This window comes from Poecilia latipinna, unplaced genomic scaffold (genome assembly GCF_001443285.1).
Source record: "Poecilia latipinna isolate Pla-1442-1.1 unplaced genomic scaffold, P_latipinna-1.0 Scaffold1087, whole genome shotgun sequence".
Taxonomy (NCBI): Eukaryota; Metazoa; Chordata; class Actinopteri; order Cyprinodontiformes; family Poeciliidae; genus Poecilia; species Poecilia latipinna.
Genome location: NW_015113703.1, coordinates 182971 through 205213, shown reverse-complemented (window position 1 = coordinate 205213; position 22243 = coordinate 182971). Strand labels below are relative to the sequence as shown.

The window sequence follows — 22243 nt, the reverse complement described above, 5'->3', positions numbered from 1 at the left end:
GGACAAATATCTATATTTGTCAAAAAAAAAAAAAAAGAGTTGAAAACCATTTATTATTTTAGGTTTTTGTATTAGTATTTTTTTCTAAAACAAGTAAAAAAAATAAATAAATAAAAAAAAAATAAAACCCATGGCATAATGCTGCCATTACCATCTTTTACCTTGGGGTTCATGTATTCAGGATTGGTGTGCAGTAATTTTTTTTTTGCCTCATATTTGGCATGTAGATCCGTAATGTTCTACGTTTGACACATTTTTAGCTTTTTATTTGTAAAAAAATGTTGAAAACCATTCAACATTACTATTGAATTTACAATTACGTGCTGTTTTGTGTTGACCTATCACAAAATATCCCAAGAAAACTAATTTAAGTTTGATTGCATGCAACTGCAACACTGTCATTGCGGCTAACTAGCCTAAACTCACTAGCTTAACGGATATCCTCTTAGCTTGTCTTTTAAGATCTAATAGCTCTAGTTATCTTAATAGGAGTGATGTTCTCAATGCCAGAACTATTTGTGTGTGTGAGACTGGAAATAAACTGATTTTTTTTTGTAACTTTTCCTCATTCATGGCTAAGTGTGGAAGCCTTCTTTAGCTAGTTGACTGGTTAGGACAGCGGGATGCTAGGTCTCTTTATGCTCATACTGAGAGGGAAAATTCTGGTCTGGCGTTGCAATAAAAGGATCACAGCATAATATTGGATCAGTTTTGAAACTCTCCAAAACTTTGGAGTACCTTAAATCTGGTCCTTGCACAGTCAGTTAAGGGGGAGATTGCAGTCATATCGTCAAAAAGCTTACCTTTTGGTAGGAGTGGGTGCACCAGAGGACATGAGCATTGTGTCGTTCATGTTGTTGGTCGCTGCTTTCGGCTGACTAAAACAAGACAAGATTAGAGGTTTTTAATGCTACGCCGCAGAGGTCTGTGCTGCTTGACACCGGGAACGGGAGGAGAACAATTTGCATTTTTATTAATAATCATAAATCAAGCTATTCTAACTTCAGCTTCATCCAGCTGTAAGTAAGAACGTAAGAGCGGAGGCAGGAAGAGGAATCATTAAAACCCACAGAATGTGGTGCACCAAAAAAAAAAAAAAAAGGAAAACTATGATATAATCAACTTTCCTGCAACTGATTTAGATGTTTTTAGGCAATTAGCTCAACTCTAATTAACAAGTGCAAGAGCAACAACAAGGATTCTAATTAAACCACAAGTCTAGGGGAAAAAAAACAAAAACAAAACGGCACCAATAAAACAGTGGAAGGTGACATTGTGGGAGGTAATTTGAGAGAGTAAACAAAGCAACGCGGCCCATATGGTGTCTGGATTCGTGTCGGGGCTCGCCAGGACTCAAACTCTCAGGGCACAGAGTCTCATTAACGGATCAAAACATCCCCCAGAAAACAGCAGCCGCTCACAAACACGCGGAGGTCTGCACATCTCTGGATTTGCATCCTCTGAATCTGCACCTTGTAGTTATTAGCCTCGATTCTGTTTGGCTTTATTTACATCTCTCACTATGACACAGAAGGCAGAGCCCTGTTGAGAACTCCTCTGTACTGACACAGGAATTTATAGATATATTACCATACTGTTGTTAATAGCATCATGCAGGGTTTTTTATTTTGCATTATAAAATAATGCAAAATATTTCTGTTTTGTTTTAAAAACAAAACAGAAATGAAAAAAAAAACATTTAAATAGGATTATCTCCTCACAAACACTTTTCTGTTCAATATTTTCTCTTTAAATACTTGATATTACACATTAGATTAGAGAAACACATGAATAAGTCATCTGCTCTCTTCTTTCATCAAAGCCATTTGCTACAACTTTCCACTATTTTCGCATCAGGAGAGTAAAAGGAAAAGTATGAGTGCTGAACCTTGCACATACTATTTCTGTCCTCCATGAAAAAAAAAAAAAACAAACATTATGGAAAACAGTTACATAAAAAACAAGGTTTATCGGTCATCAAATCGCCTCAGAAGCAGCTGGAGTCAAAGGACGAGGTCCGAGACTTACCTCTGCGGGGAGAGAGAGCGCCTGCCTCGGTGGCAAAACACATCCAACCACTGCTGCTGCTGCTGCCAGATGCCTAATCTGTCCTCAACTGAGCAGGCGAGCATCTCAATGTACTACACTGCTGCTGTCTCCAAGGAAACTCGGCAGTCACGTGACTTTGTGACGACGTAGATTTTCTATGTCTCACTCAAGCTCCTTTCCCCTCTCTGAGGCTCCTCTCTGACTCTGTCTCTTCGCCTCGCCACATGCAGACACGCTACAAAATGGGGAAATGTAATTTTGCTTTAGCTTAGCCAAAACTGCTAGTAGGTAAAAAAAAAAAAAAAAAAATACAAAATGAGTCTTATTTAGAATTGTGCACAGAGTGCTCATCTGTGGTTGCGAGTATATTTACATTTACATATCTCAACTCCTCCCTTTACCTTCAGCGAGTTACATAAATCAAAGCTCCTCAGAGCGAGACTTCTAAAAATAATCTTCAGCCCCTTTTGTGAATCTATTAATGCAACTCATGTGTAACAGCAGGGTCCAATAAAAAACAACTCATTTTTATGTTTGGGTTTTAGTACTTTTATCTAACATAAGTCGAATCTAAAACGTAGCTCAACTCGCTCGCATAATTGCCTACGGCTCCGTGGCTCATTACCTGCATGAAGTTGATTGAGGACGTCCAGCCCAGACCTCTATCCAGTGTCTCAGAGGTCAACATTCAGGCATTAAAAAAGATCAAAGCCTGCAATGCGCTAAGGCCCGTTTCTCCTGAATGACACACAGTGCAATATAGTAATTTCTTGTGGCTCAGCGAGACATGGGAAACTAATGGGCTAGATCAGGAGAATATTTTAGGCGAGGTTCTGCATAAAGGTTTGATGGAGTTAGTGTCTAATCTGTAATGGAGAACTTTGATAGCGGTGGGAGATTAAGTTTATTTTTGGATGCTCTGAGCTGCAGACATTGTTGACTGATTAAGTAAACTAACATTGGAACTCTGTTAAGGTCTTTTAATGCACATCTTTTCATTGCTTTGTGCATTTTTGGTTTCATCCATCCCTTGCCCCCCCTGCAATGGCACGGTGCCCCTCCTAGGGAGCGCACCCCACAGTTTGGGAACCTCTGACTTAGCTAACTGAACAGTTGAACGCCACATTGCTATGTCGTTTGTTGTCATTTATTACGTGGTTATCATGTGAAATGAGATGACAATTTTGCAAGTGTTTTGTAGGAAGATCCTTTTCTGTTGTGTCTTCCTGTTTTGTGATTCAGTTAATATCTTAATCATTTTCACCAATGGAGGCTAATGTAAACAAACAGCACAATATGGCTCCCGAAGCAGCGTCGGTATTGATGGAATATTCATTCATTTAGAATGAACAGTGCCATTACTCATTTATCATGACAAGGTTGAATGAAGTAATAGGAAGCAAATTTCCTGAATAAAAGAGCCATTAGCCAAGGCAATTAAGAGCACGGAGTGAAAGCTATTATTTTCCCAGGAAGTGCAGCTTTGTGCCTTCTTGTCCCTTCGCCCCCAGCACTGACTTCAAAAACACTAGAAGTGGGAAGGGTGGTGCTTTGTTGTCAGGAAATATGACAGATCCTAACCGGTTAATGTATACTATTCTTTAAAGTCCTCACAAAACTCAGCAGCACAATGCTTTGGCATATTTGCACCAAAGATGTGACGAACCACACATTCTCCCATCCCTCTTTGGGTAAGGTGGTGAAATGGACCTGCTAATTTCCAACAATACCCATAACCGAATATGTCAGCTTGGACCGGTTAAAATCGTTTGTTGTACGTCTCATGTCACCCTGCAGGATACCTCAATGACTTTCTAGAAGAAGTAGATACTTTGATCTCTTCTGTCCCTTGTTCTTGATGATGCAAATTTCCACCTTGGCAATCATGACTCATCAAATTTTTCAATCATCACTTCACTTGTTTGAGCTACAACTGGTCCACAGTCTTCCAACTCACAAGGTTACCAAAGAGCTAAATCTCGTTTTCACAGGCCCTCTACGCACTTTTCTGATGACTCTCCTGGGAAGATCCTGCTTCGACCCCCTGCTCTTCAAACCTCTAGCACATTCTCAATGTTACCGATGCCAAAGAGTCATTGAGCTCTTGCCTAAATAGTCCTTGTCCTCTATCCACCAAACCCACTTTATGAGACCGAATCAAAGTGACGGGATCCTGAGAAGCAGGTAGGATAGCTCTAACATGTGACGCATCAACAAGCACTGCTACAGAATTGGGTCACCATAACTGTGCAGATTAAAGTGTGGCAGCGAGAATGATGTGTGATTCACTTAAGAGCAGGAAATGATGGAGAAGGCTACAAAAATAAATTATATGTTAAAGAAAAGAATGGCAGATTGCTAAGGATGGGAGTTAATGGACGATACGGCTGAGAAACCTACCACGATTTAATCGTTTCATATCGGTCGATATCGATAATTATCGAGTAGTTTTTTTGTTTGTTTTTGTTTTAAATATCTGAAATACTTCAAAACTAGAGAAGTGACGTTTCTTGTTTTACTCACAGTTTCCACTTCACGTCGGTGGTTTTCAGTCGTAAGTAGCTATGAGGCGAAACCTTAAACAGGTTGTTGCTAGGTAACCAAAGAGTGAGTCAGCTTAAGCCACACAGCTTGCTCAGCTGGCCATGAGAGGTTGAGAAGCTGAAGCTTTTCCTCTGCCTACATCTCCCAGAATGCTGTGCGGTTCTGAATCTGAGTTCAGTGAAACGACTGAAAATTCTATCGATATTACTGTATGTGTCTATCGCAATATATATTGTTATTGATTTATTGACTAGCCTCCATTCCAGTTCTAATTGGTAATTTGAGTTTTTGTCAATAACTGTTCAATGCAAATATGATGAGATTTCAGTGGTTGATAAAATAGCAGTCATAAAAACAGTTGATGAATTTGTGATTGAAGCTGTTTCAAGACATTAGAAACCTTGAAATGACTTGGCCTTAGCGTCAGCCTCCAAAATTTCAAGACCGCTATTATGAAAACTTAATCCTTAAAATCTCAGGATGGCCAATTATACGCCTCATATCTCGGTTTTAATGGCGCCGATGTATTTTTGCAGTGGCCAGGAGATAACTTCAAGTTGTAAAGCAGGGGCATACGTTTTAAAAATTGAATTAATTTCTAAAGAATTTATAGTGAAGAGAAATTTACTTTCTGAATATTGAATGTGACTCAGGATTTGTCACCACAGCATGTATTAAAGTTGAATGCAAAGTACAGACAATGCCTGTGTGAGTCACTTTGACAGAAGCGGAGCTAGCTCTGTCTGTGAGAGGAAGCTTCTCAGACAAACGGTGGCTCCCAGAACGATGCATCCTCTTCCAAGCAACAAATCCCCAACAATCTACCTGACACTTTGAGAGAGGAGAGAAATTCACGGCTCAGTTCTCGGTTAGACGTCGGTTCAGACGCCGGTAAATATTTCAAAATAGCACGGGAACAGCAGCACTTTGTCAGAGGGCGTTGCGAGGGTTGGGACAGCAGGGGAGCGCGTGTCCGTTCGATTTGGGTGGCCTGATCAAACCTGACGCTATAGCCTGATTCTGCCAGGCGTTCTGACACAGGCTTTGTCAGCGCTCACACACACACACACACACACACACACACACACACACACACACACACTCCTGAGATATGATGGGGACTTATAATATGAAATGACAACTCATCGAAGACAATGTTTATCCAACTTGGTGATAGTTTTAGAGTTCCTGACTCAGGCTACTGGGATCAGTACGATTCAGCAAATGAGGCAGGAGGGAAAAGATTCAGGAGTCGTGAATGATATGGAGATTACTTATCCATTCACCCACCAATTCTTTAAAATGCCCATCTGTGTCAGCTGTCTCTCTCTTTCTCTTCCAGGATACAACAGGGGGAACACCAGTCCATACTTTTGTTACTTCCACAAAATGCAGATAAAAGCCTTCAGATGATCCAAAACTTTGCTACTGGAGGGCAAACTGATCACTTTTCCTCAAATCTGCTACTTTCTTCGACTATTCTCCAGCTCACATTATCTGCTGTTATTTAAGACGTTATCTTTATGTTTTTTCTCTCCAGAGACGCTACATCTTCCTGGATGGAGGCATCAGCTGCCAAAAACTAAACGTTCTCCCTCGATCGTGGTGCCGTACTTATTAGCATGTAGCTCGTGATGTTTTTGTCTCAGCTGCTTGGTTAAGTACTTTTTGGTAGCAGGCAGAGTGGTGCAATGTCGCTTTTGCCACCGAGAAAGCAATTTTTAATTACTTTGATGGCCTCCTGGTGAGCACACAATTAGGTCGCAGCGTAGCCGCTCCTTTGTAGTCCTCAGATCAGCAATACGAAGCCGGTGAACCTGAGCCACGCGTTGCAGATTAGTGACTACGCTGCTCCACACACCACCACCATCTCACTACGTGAGTTTAATGCATAATGTCACCCACACTGAACACAATGGGAGCCACGTTGTGACCTTCTCTATGCCCTGCAAAGACCGTCAATGTCTTTTTTTTTTTTTAAAGAATATCAACAAGAGGTTGAAAATTGAACAAAAAACACATGTATTGACTGGACCACTTCAACACATTTCAGCATATTAGTTGCTGATTTTATTGTCAGTTTTATATCAGGTTGGTTACTACTGAATCTTTTATGTTTTCTTATAGGATCTTGTAATGGATGCAAACAAAACGTTTTCAAGGAGAAGCCTAAAAGGATGTGACAGCGTTTCACATATTATGCTAGCTTGTAAAATAAAATAAAAAAAAGAAAAGAGAAACTAACATTTTCTTTGGCTGCATGGCTGATTCATTCATCCTCGGGTACATATGCAAATATACATTTTCTTGCAACAATATTTTATTTATAATCCCAAGAAAAGCAGAGCTTTCCCCCCCCTCTGCTCCTTGCGAGAGATCGAGCTACAGAGGCAAAAAGATCGAGAAACAAGTAACAAGGGGCAACTGTCACATCCATTTTTCTAAAAGTCAGTAAACACCCACTCGCTCCATATAAAAACAAACCAAAAAAAATGCTAAAATGTCATCTACAAGTGCATGAGAGAGGAGTCTGTCCTTTCGAGAAAAACAAAACAGCCGAGAGTTCCTGAAATTTCCGTCTGAATTTAACAATCCTTATGCAGAAATTGCAAAGTGCACGCAGGGTGTCTGTAGTCAAAGTTGCTTCCTCATTATCAGGTTGACACACAAAGCTTCAAATTTCTTATTCAGGTATCAGTATGGCTATAATTCATCAAGAAAAACAGTTTAGATAAAGAAAAACATACGCTGAAGGGCATTTAGGACTCTGTGGCAGGATTTACTCTTTTACGGCGAACATTGTAAAAAAACATCATAATAAAAAAAGAGAGAGAAAAGAACAATAACAGGGAACAGAATAGATAAATGTGTGCTGAGGGAAAGATTTAATCCGACATAGTCTCGGCCGCAAATCGTATTTCTTTTTATCGCTATTAATCTTCTTGTGTGATGTAATTTCATGCTACACAGCCTACATGGCGCACAATCCAATCGCCTCGTCTCTAAAAACACTCAGTTTGTTCTCCACTCCGTGATGAATTGTAATGTATGCAAATGTCATATCCATCTCGAATGCACACATTTCAACAGAGTGCAGAAAAAAAACAAAAAAAAAACAGAGAAAACTTCCTGGCAGTGGGAGGAGCCTGGGAGTGAGAACTCATTTGGAGCTGATGGTATCCATCATGCCGGAAAACAGGAAAACAGAAAGGAATGTATCGTTCTGTCTGTTTGCCTGGCATTTACTGAGCTACGCTCTCCTGCTAAAACGCAACTCTCTATCAATTACTCACTGACACTTGCCTGCAGCAGAGGCATAAAAAGACGGCTCAGATTGATAGCCGTGCATGGCGAGCAAAGGAGCTTCCTGTTACGGCAGAAAGCGATCGGAAATGTCGGAAAGTCGGGTCAGAAAGTTGAGTTGTTTCCGGTTTGTGCCTGGCGCTGGTAAACCCATTTGTCACGTCTTTAAAGTTGTAGTCTTAAATTTAAGGCAAAATCGATTAATTGAATTAATCGTGATGAATCGATCATTGAAATGAATGAATCAGGTAATTTAGTAACCGATTAATCGTTAACTGGAGAGTAGAACAACATACTCAGAGCAGAAAATAACACAAAAATGTGCAAATATGCATATATATATATATATATATATATATATATTGCATTTAAGAGAAAAAAAAACCTTCGTCTGTAAATATGTTCTACCTATAACTCCTCAGGTGACACAATTTTAGCTTCATCTAGTTCAAATACTGTAAAGAAATCTATTAGGACCTGCTAAGCTGAGCAGAAAGGGATGAATTTTTCACAATTTGATGTCAGAAATATCTTTTTAGCTGCAGATGAATCGTTTCGCTAAAAACGATGAATCGTTTTGCTGAAGAAATGCTGTTTTATTAAATTTCAGGCAATAAAATTTTTTTTATTTTCTCATTTAAAAAAAAGAATACATGTGTTTTGTTTGCATCTTTTATGCATTTCAAATGTATAAAAAAAAAGTCCTAAATGAAAACCCCACAGAATATTTCAGGTGTTTTTTAAGTCCGATTAATCGATTAACTGTCAGAATAATCAATAGATTAATCGATTACGAATTGATAGTTGCAGCTTTGCTTTGATTTTTTTTTATGTGGGAAGCAAAAGAGCAGCAGAGAAACAACGCAGAAGGAAAACATGGAGGGGAACTCGGCAATGTGTGCAGAGTTAAAGACGGCAGCAGAACATAACGCATTTCCTATAACGGCTTCCAGGAGCCTCACAGCCTGGAATGTGAGATTGACGGCACCGTCCAGGTCTCATTGCCAACAGACTGATGAAGATGACTGAGCTGTTAGCGGCCTGTGCAGCATCTCACATGTTCCCTGGGACTGGACGTCTGAGTGAGTGGAGATGCCGTAATCGGTGTGATGATGGCGTAGTAAGACGATGGGAAACGTTACACGATGGAAACGGCTTCCGTGTCATGAGCATATTGATTCCTACTGCGCTGCTCATCGACACAGCAGCAGGTAATGCGTTGGGAGTAGCACTTACACGGTGTGGGTGAGCTCCTGAGGTCGCTCGGCCTGCTCGGGGAACACGGGGTGCGGCGGCTCTCCGATGGGGACGCAGCCCAGAGATTTGCTGATCGCATGGCTCAGCTTTTTGGCCGGAGACTTCTGTGATAGCAGGCGGGAAAAACAGTGTCACATCTCGCCTGATCGATCGGTTTTGGTGTTGTACGCTCAAACGTAAGCTGTTCCAGAAATCATTTACGTAACTAGGTATGTCTTACTCTCTCAAACATGCAAACATAAAAATCTTACCGTGTAATTTTAATCTGGTTTCTAGATTAGAACTAATTTACAAGTAACTTTTCAGCAACAAGAGGAGCTTGTTTTTAGTCAATAATTCCTTATTATTGATGAAAAAGTACATGTTCAATAGGCAAATTAATTCACTTATAACAAGATGTTTTTCCTTTGTCATAAGTGAAATAATCTGCCAGTGGAACATGAACTTCTTCACGAATAATGGAGGAGTTATTGACTGAAAAACAAGCTCCTCCTACATCTTGCTGAAGCTACTTGTCATTAGTTTTTGTTATTTTAAGTTTAATAAGATGTTTGAACTAGAAACCAGATTAAAATTACACGGTAAGATTTTGTGTTTTTGCAGTGTTGATGAGGAACTCTGTATCTCCTGCTGTTAACATAAACACATATACGCTTTACACATCCACACATGTTTACAAAAGTATTTAACCCTTCAAACCTTATCATTCTTCCCAACATATACTACAGGAAGTACTTTTGTTTTCTCATGTTCTGTTGCGAAATCAAACTGAACCTTTTCTACTTATGCTGAAAAATACAGATATACAGATTCTTTTCTTTCCTAACTTCCTTTATTTTCTGACATTTACACACATCATCTATTAGTTTTTGTACAGTTGCCTGACTGACTTGGCTCAAATGTTTTCTGTCATGGAAACAGAAATAAGACAGAACTGTAATAAAGTGTAACTTTTTAGGGTTATTCTGATGATTCTGACAAATAATTAATACCCATCTTTTAGTTGTAATTTTTGATGCATATTGCACATATCTTCGTTTATTTTATCGCACATAGTTTTGTTATAATGGAACTTTTAATCTTTTTATTTCTATAAGCTGGTGGCATCTGCAGTGTGTCGTTTCACACCTGTGGTTTCAATTCATTTGAAACTTTTTACCAATATCTCTCAAATCTGGAGACATAAAAACTCTCCTTTGAAATCAGGTTATTTATTCTTTACCTCATAACTGTCTTTCCGTCTTATGAGTTATTTAATTAAAAATACTCAACTTTCTTGAAGTGAAATGTTCATCTGAATGAGAATGCCTTCAATATCAATTTTACAATAAACTGGTTTGATGGTATCGTGTACACGAAGCACCTTGAGGCTTTTAGGGATAAAAACATGATTGGATTTTGCCATAAATATTTATTTATTTTTCTTTTTTTTTATAGAAAAAGAGGCATTCTGCGACTCTGCTACGGTAGAAAACCTGCCAGTGTCAGAGAGGTGGAACCTAAGATGCAACTTAGGTGCTTCGGACTCATTTAAATTGAGACTTTTTCACTTTTCAGGACCACATCCAGTACAGATGCATCCATGTATCCTACAATAAGTGGCAAAAAAAAAATAGTTTTGGCATATCGGACTTGTGTTTCGTGTCTAAATGCTTTCAATCATGTCGCTCCAATCATGTCGCTCCAGTCCCGAAGCGATACGAGCTCTTATTCTTTCCTGCAGGATTGCAAATGGATTTGAGATCCGGGGTAATATCCCTTTCCCTGCTTTCAATTTATGACATCGTGATTGAGCTTCGAGGGAAGGCGGTGACGCGATCAATACAGTTTCATTTTCAAAATAACTAAACCTCGTAAACCCCTCACCTCCGCCGCCCCGCCCTTAGATTGTTATGAGAGCCCATTAACCGCATGCAGACAGCTGTTCTGTCATAAAATCACTCCTCGGCCTTCGAGAGGTATTGACTTTTAATTTGCGTGGAGACGGCAGAATTGTAATGCAAACCCGGGAGGGGATCGCGGATCGTTTCCTTACCCAGGACGAGTGCTCCTTCATTTGGTGTTGGTTGCTGTGGGGGCCGTTGGCGTGGCCCCGCCAGAAGCAGCTCTGACACAGCTGGTAGCCGTGGCACTGCTGGCACCGGTACCGAAAGCCCATCATGCTCTCGCTCCGGCAATAAGAACATTCCACCGGATGGAAGACTGCGCAGAGAAACGCAAAGACAAAGCGGCTCATTACATCTTTTTTTTTATTTTTTTATTTCTATGCATTCCAGTCATTCCTGTTGAAATATCTCATAATATTTGATAAACAATGGAAATATTGTGTGCCTTAATTTAATTAGTCACTTTGAACAAGCAAGAAACTGGACAGCAAAACAGGTTGGAAACAAAGCAGATCGAAGCAGATGGTGTGAATTAATGCTTAGAAAGTAGAAGGGTAAACTTTGGGGAAACTATTTTATGCTGCAAAAATCCTACCTAGTTTTTAGTACACTTGAAATAACAAGTAACTTTTCATCAAGACATACCCTTGTTTTAAATCCATAACTCCTTAATACTGATTTAAAAAGCACTAGTTCCACTGGTAGATTTACTTAGAACAAGGGAAAAATGTCAAGTTGTGGGGATGTTTTCATTTTCTTTACAAAGACACTGCAGTCCTTTCATTCCTCTGTGAAGTTTGTTTCAGCTTGTACATAATTGTTATGCTTTATATAGCAGGTGTGCAACTTTCTGTGTCTGTCGGCGTTCGCCGTAACCATAGCGACTTACCGTTTTCAACATTGGCAAGTCGGTGCATGAGCGGCAGCCATACAAGACACTGAGGAGGAGGATCAGCCATCAACACATCCAGAAATGTGTTCAGCATAATCTTCTTCTAGAGAGAAACAGGCGCAAGTGAATCAAACAGTTCCCCCCAACGAAACATAAAGAGATGAAAAAATGAAAGAAATAAAATAAAGCTCTCAGTTATCCTCGGCCTACCTGCTGAGGGAAGCACATCCGCACCGAATGCTCCGTGTAGCCGAACGACGGGCCCTCGAACACCGCCGTGGGGAGCTTCAGCACCTCCCGGAGGAACTGGTCGAACTTTGCGAACGCCATGACTCCGCTCGAGTCTGAGATCTGTGAAAAAACGTCTGAGGGACAAGCGATTGTTTGGCTTTATTGTCAGAAAAGAAAGGGAAAAAACCTCCAAATGCTCCATCATCTCTTTTGCATAATTTCACCAGAACCTGAATGCATGCACAATTCATTCAACTAATGCATGAAGGGTATGTGCTTCAACAGCGCCCCTCTGTGTTTAAATTAGGGAACTGCAGGAGGACATGAAGTTGGAAAGGAAGATGTCTACAGCTTAAATTACGATTCTTTCTAAATCCTCAGACATTAAACGGTTAAGTCAGTGAAAATTGTACCCACAGCGCAGCTTGTCCACAATCTTTCCTCCGCACATCGTCGCCAGCATGGCTTTCATTGAGAAAACGGTCAGCTTCCCATGACTTTCACTGCATGTTAGGGAGAAAAAAGAAGAAAGAAAAAGAGATGCATAATCAGCAAAAATATCAGTGTGATTAAAAACTGTTGATGCTGGGTCGCTGCAACTTCTTTGTTTAAGCAAAAAATGTGTTTTAGCACATTATCAGTGTAACAAATCAAACTAATACTCAAAATAATTAGAAATAGTGACACAGACATCAAGTTTTGTGGCGCAAATAACCCCCCCAAAAAATCAATATCAGTTACATTCATCTTTTAAATGTATTTAAAAATATGAAGAAGTAAAGCCTAAAAGGTATACAGTGTTGTGAAAAATCATTTTCTTCCCAAACTATTTTTTTTCTGTTTTTGCTTTAGTGGTAAATTTAATGTCTAAGATCATCAAACTAACACAAAGATAACCTAAATAAACACAAAATGCAGCTTCAAATGAGAATGTCATTAAGGGACAAAGGACCAAGTGAACATAATTACTGATTTAAGTTTAGGCTTTGACTAGGCCTCCGCTTAAAACTTCAAGATGTCGTGCCGAGGATCATCGTTCTGCTGCGTAAGCCGAAAGTTTGAGTTTATTAAGGTCAAAACCAGCTTGTCGCATAATTCTCCTTACGGATTTTTCTGGTAGAGAGCAGAATTAATGATTTCATCAAAGCAGCCCCAGACCATCACTCTACCACCACCGTGTTTAACTTCTGGTATGAAGTTCTCTTTCTTAAACCGGATGTAATGGTTCACACGCCTTCCAAAAAGCTTCACTTATGTCTCGTCAGTCTACAGAATATTGTTCAAACGCTCTTGAGGATCATCCAGAGAGATTTAAGGTTTTAAATCTTTACTGGTTTTGTCCACATAACACTCCCAGTCTCTTTTAAATCGCTGAATCATAAACAACGACCATAACTGAAGTAGGCGAGCCCTGCACTACTTTAGATCGTGTTTTTTTTTTTTCGTGGTCACTCTTCTGTCGTGGATGTACTGTTTGAGTAGCAATCAATGCTGGGAAGGTTCACCATTCTTCCATGTTTTCTCCATTTGTGGACAGTGACTCACACTTTGACTCACTCGAGCCTCAAGGCCTCAGAAATGGCTTTGTAATCCTTCCCAGACTAAAGGAAGTCAATAACTTTTATGCTTTTATCTGTTCTCGATCGAGCCAAGTTTCGCTTTTCGAGATGTTTTAAGCCGTCTTTGCTTCCCGACTCTACAAGCGTGGCAGCGGTCAGGGCTGAATCACAATTAATTCAGGACTGCAGAAAGGTCAAAGGTAGGCAATTATTTCTTCACATAAAGCCTTAATAAATGAGATAGGTACTTGTAAACTTTCTTTCAGTGTACTTAGTTCAATTATGTCTGCTATTACAGTCCGTTTGACGATCTGAAGCATCTAAATGAGACAAAAAGAGAAGAGATTAGCTTGGGGGATATGAAAGGATTGTGTAATTAAGTTGCCATCATTCTAAACGCTCAGCTGTTTTACTTCAGCTTATTTGTTTTCTCTTCGGTCCTGAGGTACCACGGAGCGCGGATGGTGCTCCTGCCGAACTCAGATTGGACATAAGGGACGGATAACAAAGCTGCTTCCTGTAATCGCAGCCATTAACTCAAAGTTTCCCAGACACGCAGCAGCAGCGTAATTAATAATGGAGCAGGACTGGAATGGCTTCACAGACAGAAGTCAACCAACTAAATGGGTCCAGGAACGGACAGGGCAAGCAGCCAATCAGGAGCGCACGTTTATCTCGTGATAGAGAGCGTTATTACCTGAATGATAAATGCTGTTGTTTCTGTTTTTTACAGGATTAAGATCTGGAGACAAACATAATCATGAAAGAGAATTGATTTTATGTAACTTCTGTGTTGATATGTGGATCATTATCTATCTGAAAATCCCAGTGATTGCATATTTTTGTTGTTTTTTTGGTAGCACATTATTTAAGTGTTCAGTCCCACAGCATCACAGATCCTCCAACTTACTTCACACTGGGCATGAGGTGCACCCAGTTCTAGTTACACTCCCAGTACAGCTTAGCTAACACGTTAGCATGCTAACATCAACATGCTGATAGTGTCTTATGGCTGCCAAGGAGACTTGGCGACACTAATCTTTGATGTAAACAGTGAGTAGTGGAGAATTTATGTTTCCTCCGTTATTCAAGTTCAAGAATACTTTACTGATCTCAAAGGGAAATTAAACGAGCGGCTGGCAAAGAGCAACCCGATTCGGACCCTCAAATCAGCCCTGTGGGGCTTTTGGGGCTTCCTGTGACCACTAACTTTACTATTATTGAAGTTACTAGTAACTTTAAAAAAGTTAAATATATACCACTGCACTGAACCCCCGTTGAAAACCTCATGGTTATTCCACCAAATATAGATTTCTGAACTCTTCCCAAGTTAAAACATTAGCATTGTTGTTTGTAAATGATTAAGAACTTGTCTTGTTTGGTTATGTGTATTATTTGAGGACTGAAAGCACGGCACCAATAAATACTAAATTTTTGCTTAGAATTTCGGTAGTTCATTTTACTCAAACATATACCTATTATAAGTAAAATTTGAAAAACTAATCATTTTCTTAATTTTTTCCAGAGCTGTATATTAAATAAAAACCTGACTTCTATTTATTTCAGGGGGGTTTATATGAGGCAGCAGAAACTGCGCCAACGACTGAATATTTGATCTTATATTAAGGTTGGATTTTTCTAAAATGTTTAGTGTGTGGTTATGCTAGTGTAATAATAATGAATTTATTTTAAGGGTGTCTACTAATCTTTACGAGCGATGCCAAATAGATGCATTGTGACGTTACTAAAATGAACGCTCTCTGCTCATTAGCTGCTACTATACTTTAGTTTCAGTCCGCACGTTTCCAACCTGTCGTAGGTGGCCACCATGAAGTTCAGCAGCAGGCCGATGGACTGCTCCACGTTGATCTGGTGGGTGGTGGGCAGCCGCTTGTTGAGCTGGTAGTAGATAGAAGACAGAATCGTCTCCAGCCGCGACACGCTGATCTCGGCGTTGTGATCCAGCGTGTTGAGCCCGTTGTCTCGGAAAGCCTCGATCATGTTCCAGACGTCCACCAGATGGACTGCGAAAAGAAGCGGGGAGAGAGCGGGGGCGCACGCTCTGATCAGCTGAGTGCGTATTCATGTCTGCGGTCACCGCACAAGCGTCTTCGGACAGAAATTTGACAGAAAGAGAGAAAGAAAGAAAAAAAAAAAAACAAGAGTCTGCGTTCTCTTACGGTTGCATCGCTTTTGGACAAACCGGAGTTTGCAGGCAGTCCGATAAGTTGACAATCTGATAACGTCAAAGTTTTGTGCTCCTGAAAAACAAAACAATAATGGAAAAATATATGAATTAGTATCACTTTACAACAAGACCCCATTATAAATCATTAATGTATAGGTAAGAAACTAGTTATTAATATGGATGTTAACAATCTAACCCATTAATAAGGAGCCTTAGTGCCGTATTTAAAGGGCTAAGAGTTAAAGTGTGATTAACGTCTTGCCAACTAATTCTGCATCAGCAATTAAACACTCCAATAGTTGCTTTATCAGCCATTATATATGGTCAATTAATGATTATGTTGGCTATTGATTCATTTATTCATTATTCTTATAATAAGTCGATTAATTTGATAAAAAACGGGAACAATCTCCAGATTCTCTTTGTCTTGTTTTATACAATATTAGAAATACATTAAAAGAAGTAAACAAACCCCTCAATTCCCCTTTTAAGTAAGAAAGTAAACATTTTATCGGCTAAAACGCAACAACTTAGCATTCCTTTAACATCTGTAGCTGAAATCTGCAAAAAGAAATGCTTCTAACGTCAACGTTTAGAAAGCTCAGCCCTTTCTGCTCGACTTTGCATCACAACAGAGCAGGGCTGATCCGTTGATTATTTTTTGGGATTAAACGATTAATAATTAGATAGAAAAAGTTGCTTGAAAGGAGACTTTATTTAGAAAATTTGCACCAGGTGAAACTAAAACTGTGACTTGAGATGTTCTCGATAGAATATATTTACAGAAAAAAGTTATTTTTATTTTAAATGCAAAATGTATATTTTTTGTGCAGTACTGTCTTAATTCTTGATCTGACGCGGTAGTTCTCTCAGCAGATCGTCTCTTTTTGAGTCTGCGTACTCCAGTTAAGGGTTAATGGATTAATCATCTTAGTCCCAAATGGTATAACACCTTTCTCCAAACGCAAACAGGCTATATGCAGGCACGTTTAAACACGATTACTGCATGTCAGAGAGCAAGCTGGTCAAACAGTGACACACGAGCTGACAACGAGTAGAGGAAAGAGACGTCTCTGAGTTGACTGCACTCACTCATTTCCATGAAGAGCTGTCTCTTCTCGACCATGGCCTTGCCTCGTTTGCTGCCTTCCTCGATCATTCTGTGGCACATCAAACACAAGAGCATGCAGCGCTTACTGTTCAGTCAGCAGCGTCGTATTAATGCAAGGCAGAGGCTTTTAAACGGAGAACGTTCTCTGGTAAATTGTGACTCAAAACCAACAGAAAATGCCTTGAAAAAGCGTTCACACCCGCTGAACTTTGAGGTTTTTACCCCAACCTCAACGGACTTTTACAACACAAATTAGTGCCGGATGGATTTCTAGATGTAGAAAAATGTGTGCTGATTTGTGTTCGCATCCAGAAAACCCTCGCAGAAATCAAAAGGATTTGTTTGGTTCCAATTCGTGTGATCAGAGAACAGTTGGCCTCGTCAATCTGGCAGAAAGTAGGCGACGGCGTTTCTCCTTCATGAACATTATTCTTTCCACGGGGGAGTTTAAACTTCCATTGGAGGATAAATCAATTGTTTACCAGTAAATAAAATTGCATCCTTCTACTGCTGACTATTATGTAGATATATTTTTAACAATTTTCATGCAATTTTAAAGTGATCTTTTTTCAGGAAAGTTTAACAATGAAACTGGTTAATCAGATATAAATAGGAAACTTTTTTTTTTTCGTGTGTACAAGCTCGTGGACATTGAGTGGAGTTAGGAGAGACAGTGAAAGAAATAACAGATGAACTTGTTTTAGTTTGCAAAAAAAATCTGGGATCTGGAATCAACTTCACGCACTGAATAATTGTAGAAAAACCAGAGAAATTTGCTAAATGTTGAGCTCTGAGGAAAAGGCTAACTAGCATTAGCACAGCAGGGCTTTTTTGTATTTAAACACAAAAAGCAGAAAGATGTTATTATTACAGTGGTATGGTTGCTGTTATTTTATCGATAGGACAGTCTGTTTGAAATGAAAATAATCAGTAACAACACCTTTGCTTGATAAATGGTTTGAATTCTTCATGTTACTTTCCGCTATCGGCACTAAGCCAAATTTGCTAATCACCTGTTAGCTGCATTGACTTTAGGAAATAAATAGGGTTACATAGCGCTAATGATAGACATGTAGCTTATTAAACACACTGCAGAAAAAAAAATAATTTATTATAAACCACAATTTGTTTTTGTGTTGCAGTTTTTGTTGATTTTTAGTAAATTATCTATGTTTTGTGTTTCTTCAATAACATTTTTAATGTCTATATTTGTATTAACTGTAATGGAAAGAGCGTTTAAACCTTACAATAAAATTTCGCAATCATAATTTACTCTTCTTCCTTCTCTAAGGCCAACCGAGAGAAATTTTATAATCAACTTTTTCTCCAGTATGGACGGCAATGGGTTATTTTCACGTGTGACGATATTTCACAGCAGAAACCATGGGGTCGACAAAATCCCGTGTACAGCTGCAATTATTTTCATTTTTCTTGTTTTGAAGCATCTTACGCCTGAACCCGACGGCTCTAAAGCGCTTACCTGCTGATGATTAGATCTCACTCAAAGTGATGCCTTGAAGGTCAAACCTATAAGGAAAGGACACAGAAACATTAGTGAAAGCTTCATATAGGAGATTTTCAACTTCTTAATCTCGCCAAAAATGTATTAGTGTGTAAAAAAAAAAAGTAATTAAAGCCTCCCTTTCTTCTTCCCCTCAAAGACTTCATTAACTCTCAATCTAGGCTGTTGTTTCCCCCTCTCGGCTCAAGTAGAAAGACATGGGTGCGCTTGTTTCGGGACCCGTCCAGCGCCTGTGGTCCGCGCAAATGATAATTCTCCATGGCATCCAGGTCAGCAACGCCTGCATCCTGTGGGCTAATGACACCAACAGAGCTGCACGGAAACTGTTTAATGATGATGGACAAAGAGCGCATTAAGGCCCGGCCAATGAGCGAGGAGCGCCGGGCGTCCCCGGAGGGAGGACGTCGGGACCACGGGCTCCGTGCGCCTCCGGGCGGGCGCGGGTCATGTGCGCGCTGGATGGTCAGCTGAGCGCGCTGAGGTTCGACAAACCGCGATGAGTGTTTAGCTCCATCCATCTTTCCATCAACTCTTTCTTTCAATGCTGGCTTTCTTCTTGCCACTCTTCCACAAAGGCCAAATTTGTACAGAGGGTCATTTTACGGAAAAGAAAGGGGAAAAAAACCCTCCACATATCCAAGCACCGTTACGGTGAAAATTACGGTTTAATATCATGTGCATGATATGAGAACCTAAAAAAGCAGAGTCCACACTTTGTTCTCAATGCCAAGGACAGAGAGTCACAAAGACCGGAGAAACAGTCTGGCTCCCTTACAGCTGCAGAGAACAAACATCTACTGCACAACAAAACCTCGGTGTGTAGCTCAGACGCTTCGTTTGGTGAAAGTTCATTACTACGTATAGTAATAAAAAACGTAGCATAAAAACGTAGCATGGTCAAAACGACAGAGTTTCAGTGAGCCTCTTGTTCCTCATCCAGCCTGTCAAATTAGGCCACTGGTGTTAGACGAAACAAACAGATGGACTCTACTTACTTTGAGGGTGGGTTGCCTGCTCTGGATTTTATTGAGGGGTGTTGGAGTAAATGCAAATGCACACCAAATTCTTTTTAGACTTTTTTCAAAAGTTTCGACGACCACGTCATCGTCGTATCGACTTCTTTACACCTCCCACCACCGGTTTGTGTCTGTCCCTCAGACAAAAACAGAGTATTTTGAATCTTGTGTTTGTAATTTGTCCAAATTACAAACACACAGGTTTATGCTCGACACCATTAGCGGCTGCAGAAGACTTCTCAACTTCTAACAGGACAACGACTCTAAGCCAGAACTGCAATGGTACGGTTTACATAAAAGCATGGATTAGACCGGCCCAGTCAAAGTCCAGAACTGAATCTAATTGAAGATCTGAGACATACCCCAGAAGGCATGCAGCTGTAATAGCAGTGAAAGGTGATTTTAAATGGTTTAAATACAAACGCACACCACACAGTTCAGAACTTAATCTGTACAAAGAAAATTGGCAGTTATGCTCCAAATTTCCTTCACTGAACTACATAAAATAAACTACTTAACTAATAAGTGACAAAAATCCTTAAACAAAATCAAGGTGTATGACTCCTTCCTATGGAAGACAATATGTCCCATCAAAAACTGAATTAAAAATACCTCTGAAATTTGAATGATGTAAATTTGTACTTACTTTCTTCAGTGTTAAAATGTATGTTATTCATTTTATTAATATTTTATGCAATTTGTACTTTCTTTAGTGTTAAAATATATATTATACACTAAAAAAATAAGTACAAATATATAGCATTCAAATTTCAGAGGCATTTTTTAATTCAAATCCTGATGGCACATATTTACTTCCATACATTTTGTAAAAGAACTGTAGTTTTCTGCACAGAAGGCCTTGATATGGCACCTGATAAATATTTACAATCTCAACATATATTCTTAAACTTATCTTGTTCCTTTATTCCAGGAACAAAGAGGACAAACCACAGAAAGCCTGAAAGGTGTCGCTGGAGAAACCCAGTAAGAACGGAGATCTACACGGATCAGAACATAATTTGAAAAACCTTCAATCAGACACCAGAAAAACCCTGAAAGCCTTGTGAAAAGCATCTGGTTTCTAGTCAAAGCCCAATTAAGACACAAGTCAGCACAACAATACAAAACATATCATCTGATCCAGAAACTCTTTTTGGATTCATGAGCAGATAACTGAGGTTTTCCACTGGTGGTTTACTCAGAATACAGCATCCTTTGCTAAGGAACAAGTTGTTAATTGTGTTTTTTTTTTCTTCTCAGGAATACATTATAGAGGTTAGCACATCGAGATCCCTTCTGGTGGGATGATTAAAATCAAAGTGTGGCATCTGAAGCCAACTGCGTTCAATCAGTTGCACATAAACAGAAAGTATAATCAGTAATAAATTACAGATAGCTATTTAAATAAGTAGGACTGGCTGACATCGGGACTGTGAGGGTACAGTGCAACCGCACCTTCGGTTCGGCGGTAATGATAACATCCGAACAGAAGGACTCGCGGTTACTGCAGTACCTCCTCACCGCTGATATCATTCATTTCTCCCTTCCTACCAGCCTTCATCCTCACTCCGAGCAGATCACTCCAGGAGGAACAAAAAATGCAGCCATGTTGCCTGATGATTTTACTCATTATTTAGGTTATCTTATTTCCGCAATGGGAGCTCGTGATGATTTGATTTTCTTTCCCTCCCCTCCTCCTCCTTCTCCTTCTCCTCCTCCTTTTTCTTTTTTTTTCTTGATTCCTAAATAATGCAAATCTTGCATCTTGTCAAATCTCGCAGATGCCTCGACAGTATTTAAAGAGAGACGGCCTTTACCGGATGAACCGCAGGCAGGTTGCGTTTAGAGCATCGTCACCATCGGCGGCGCGAAGCGGCTGCGGCGGCGGCGGCGGCGGAGTCAGATGGGGAGGCTGAGCGGAGTGGTCCAGGGATATTTCCTCCGTGATTCACAGCCGCATTCTCACGTCTGACAAATCCACGAGCGTTTTCCGCCGACGTTACAGCTGTCGGGATGGTAAAGGACGGCTCGGTCCTGCCGTCATCATATTTTTTCGAGCTGCTCTCCGGTTTCATTCGCCTTTGAAGCTCGGCAACTGCGGTCGCAGCCGTACGTAGAAACGCACGAGCCGAGCCGTTCCGCCGCTCGGCATCAGCAGCGACCCAGCGGCAGGGGACGGCAGAGCGCAGGCAGGCACGCAGATGCCATGCGCGAACACCTACTGTTTTACGCATGCGCGCACACGAGAGTATGGTAAGCCGTTTGTGTAAATAATCGATTTTTTTTTGTAAGAGCCACTAGCTAAATTATTTGATTGCCACGTAATTAATTTTCTTTAGGAAATAACAACTGAAGATAACACAAATAAATAAATGACACGCACCCGTTTGTAGGTGTACAGCTACGGTGAAATAAAAATAAAAAAATAAGTATTTCCCCACTTACAGATGTCCTTAAAACTATCGAGCGATGTTAATACAACATAATTCGAGTAAATAGAAAAATCGGTTTTCAAATTATTTAGTGTATTAAAAGGAAGTAAGTATCCAAAGCAACCTGGCTCTTGATGAGCTCAGTTTCACTACCGTAGCGGCTAAATGTCAGGTCTGTTTAATTAAGAAATCCCTTCAATGGAACTTGACAGGCAACATGAAGCAGACTAAACAGAAATTCAATGGATGGGTG

At 40.0% G+C, this 22243-nt stretch overlaps 1 protein-coding gene across 8 annotated transcripts in view; it reads right to left on the bottom strand.

The window, feature by feature from the left end:
- dtnbb (dystrobrevin, beta b) overlaps positions 1-21762 on the bottom strand; it is a 37526-nt gene extending 15764 nt beyond the window's left edge. For 2 of the 8 annotated variants that reach the window (XM_015052111.1, XM_015052112.1), the window contains exons 1-11: positions 21376-21762; positions 18501-18547; positions 17002-17069; positions 15902-15982; positions 15532-15745; positions 12580-12665; positions 12142-12296; positions 11929-12034; positions 11189-11355; positions 9133-9257; positions 804-878 (exon numbers count right to left, since the gene is read on the bottom strand). In XM_015052111.1, the coding sequence (XP_014907597.1) occupies positions 804-878; positions 9133-9257; positions 11189-11355; positions 11929-12034; positions 12142-12296; positions 12580-12665; positions 15532-15745; positions 15902-15982; positions 17002-17068 (1076 nt within the window). In that variant the 5' untranslated portion in view covers position 17069; positions 18501-18547; positions 21376-21762. The remainder of the gene's footprint in view (positions 1-803; positions 879-9132; positions 9258-11188; positions 11356-11928; positions 12035-12141; positions 12297-12579; positions 12666-15531; positions 15746-15901; positions 15983-17001; positions 17070-18500; positions 18548-21375) is intronic. The other 6 variants (XM_015052108.1, XM_015052114.1, XM_015052113.1 and 3 more) reach the window with 4 other exon arrangements.
- Positions 21763-22243: the final 481 nt, after the last annotated feature.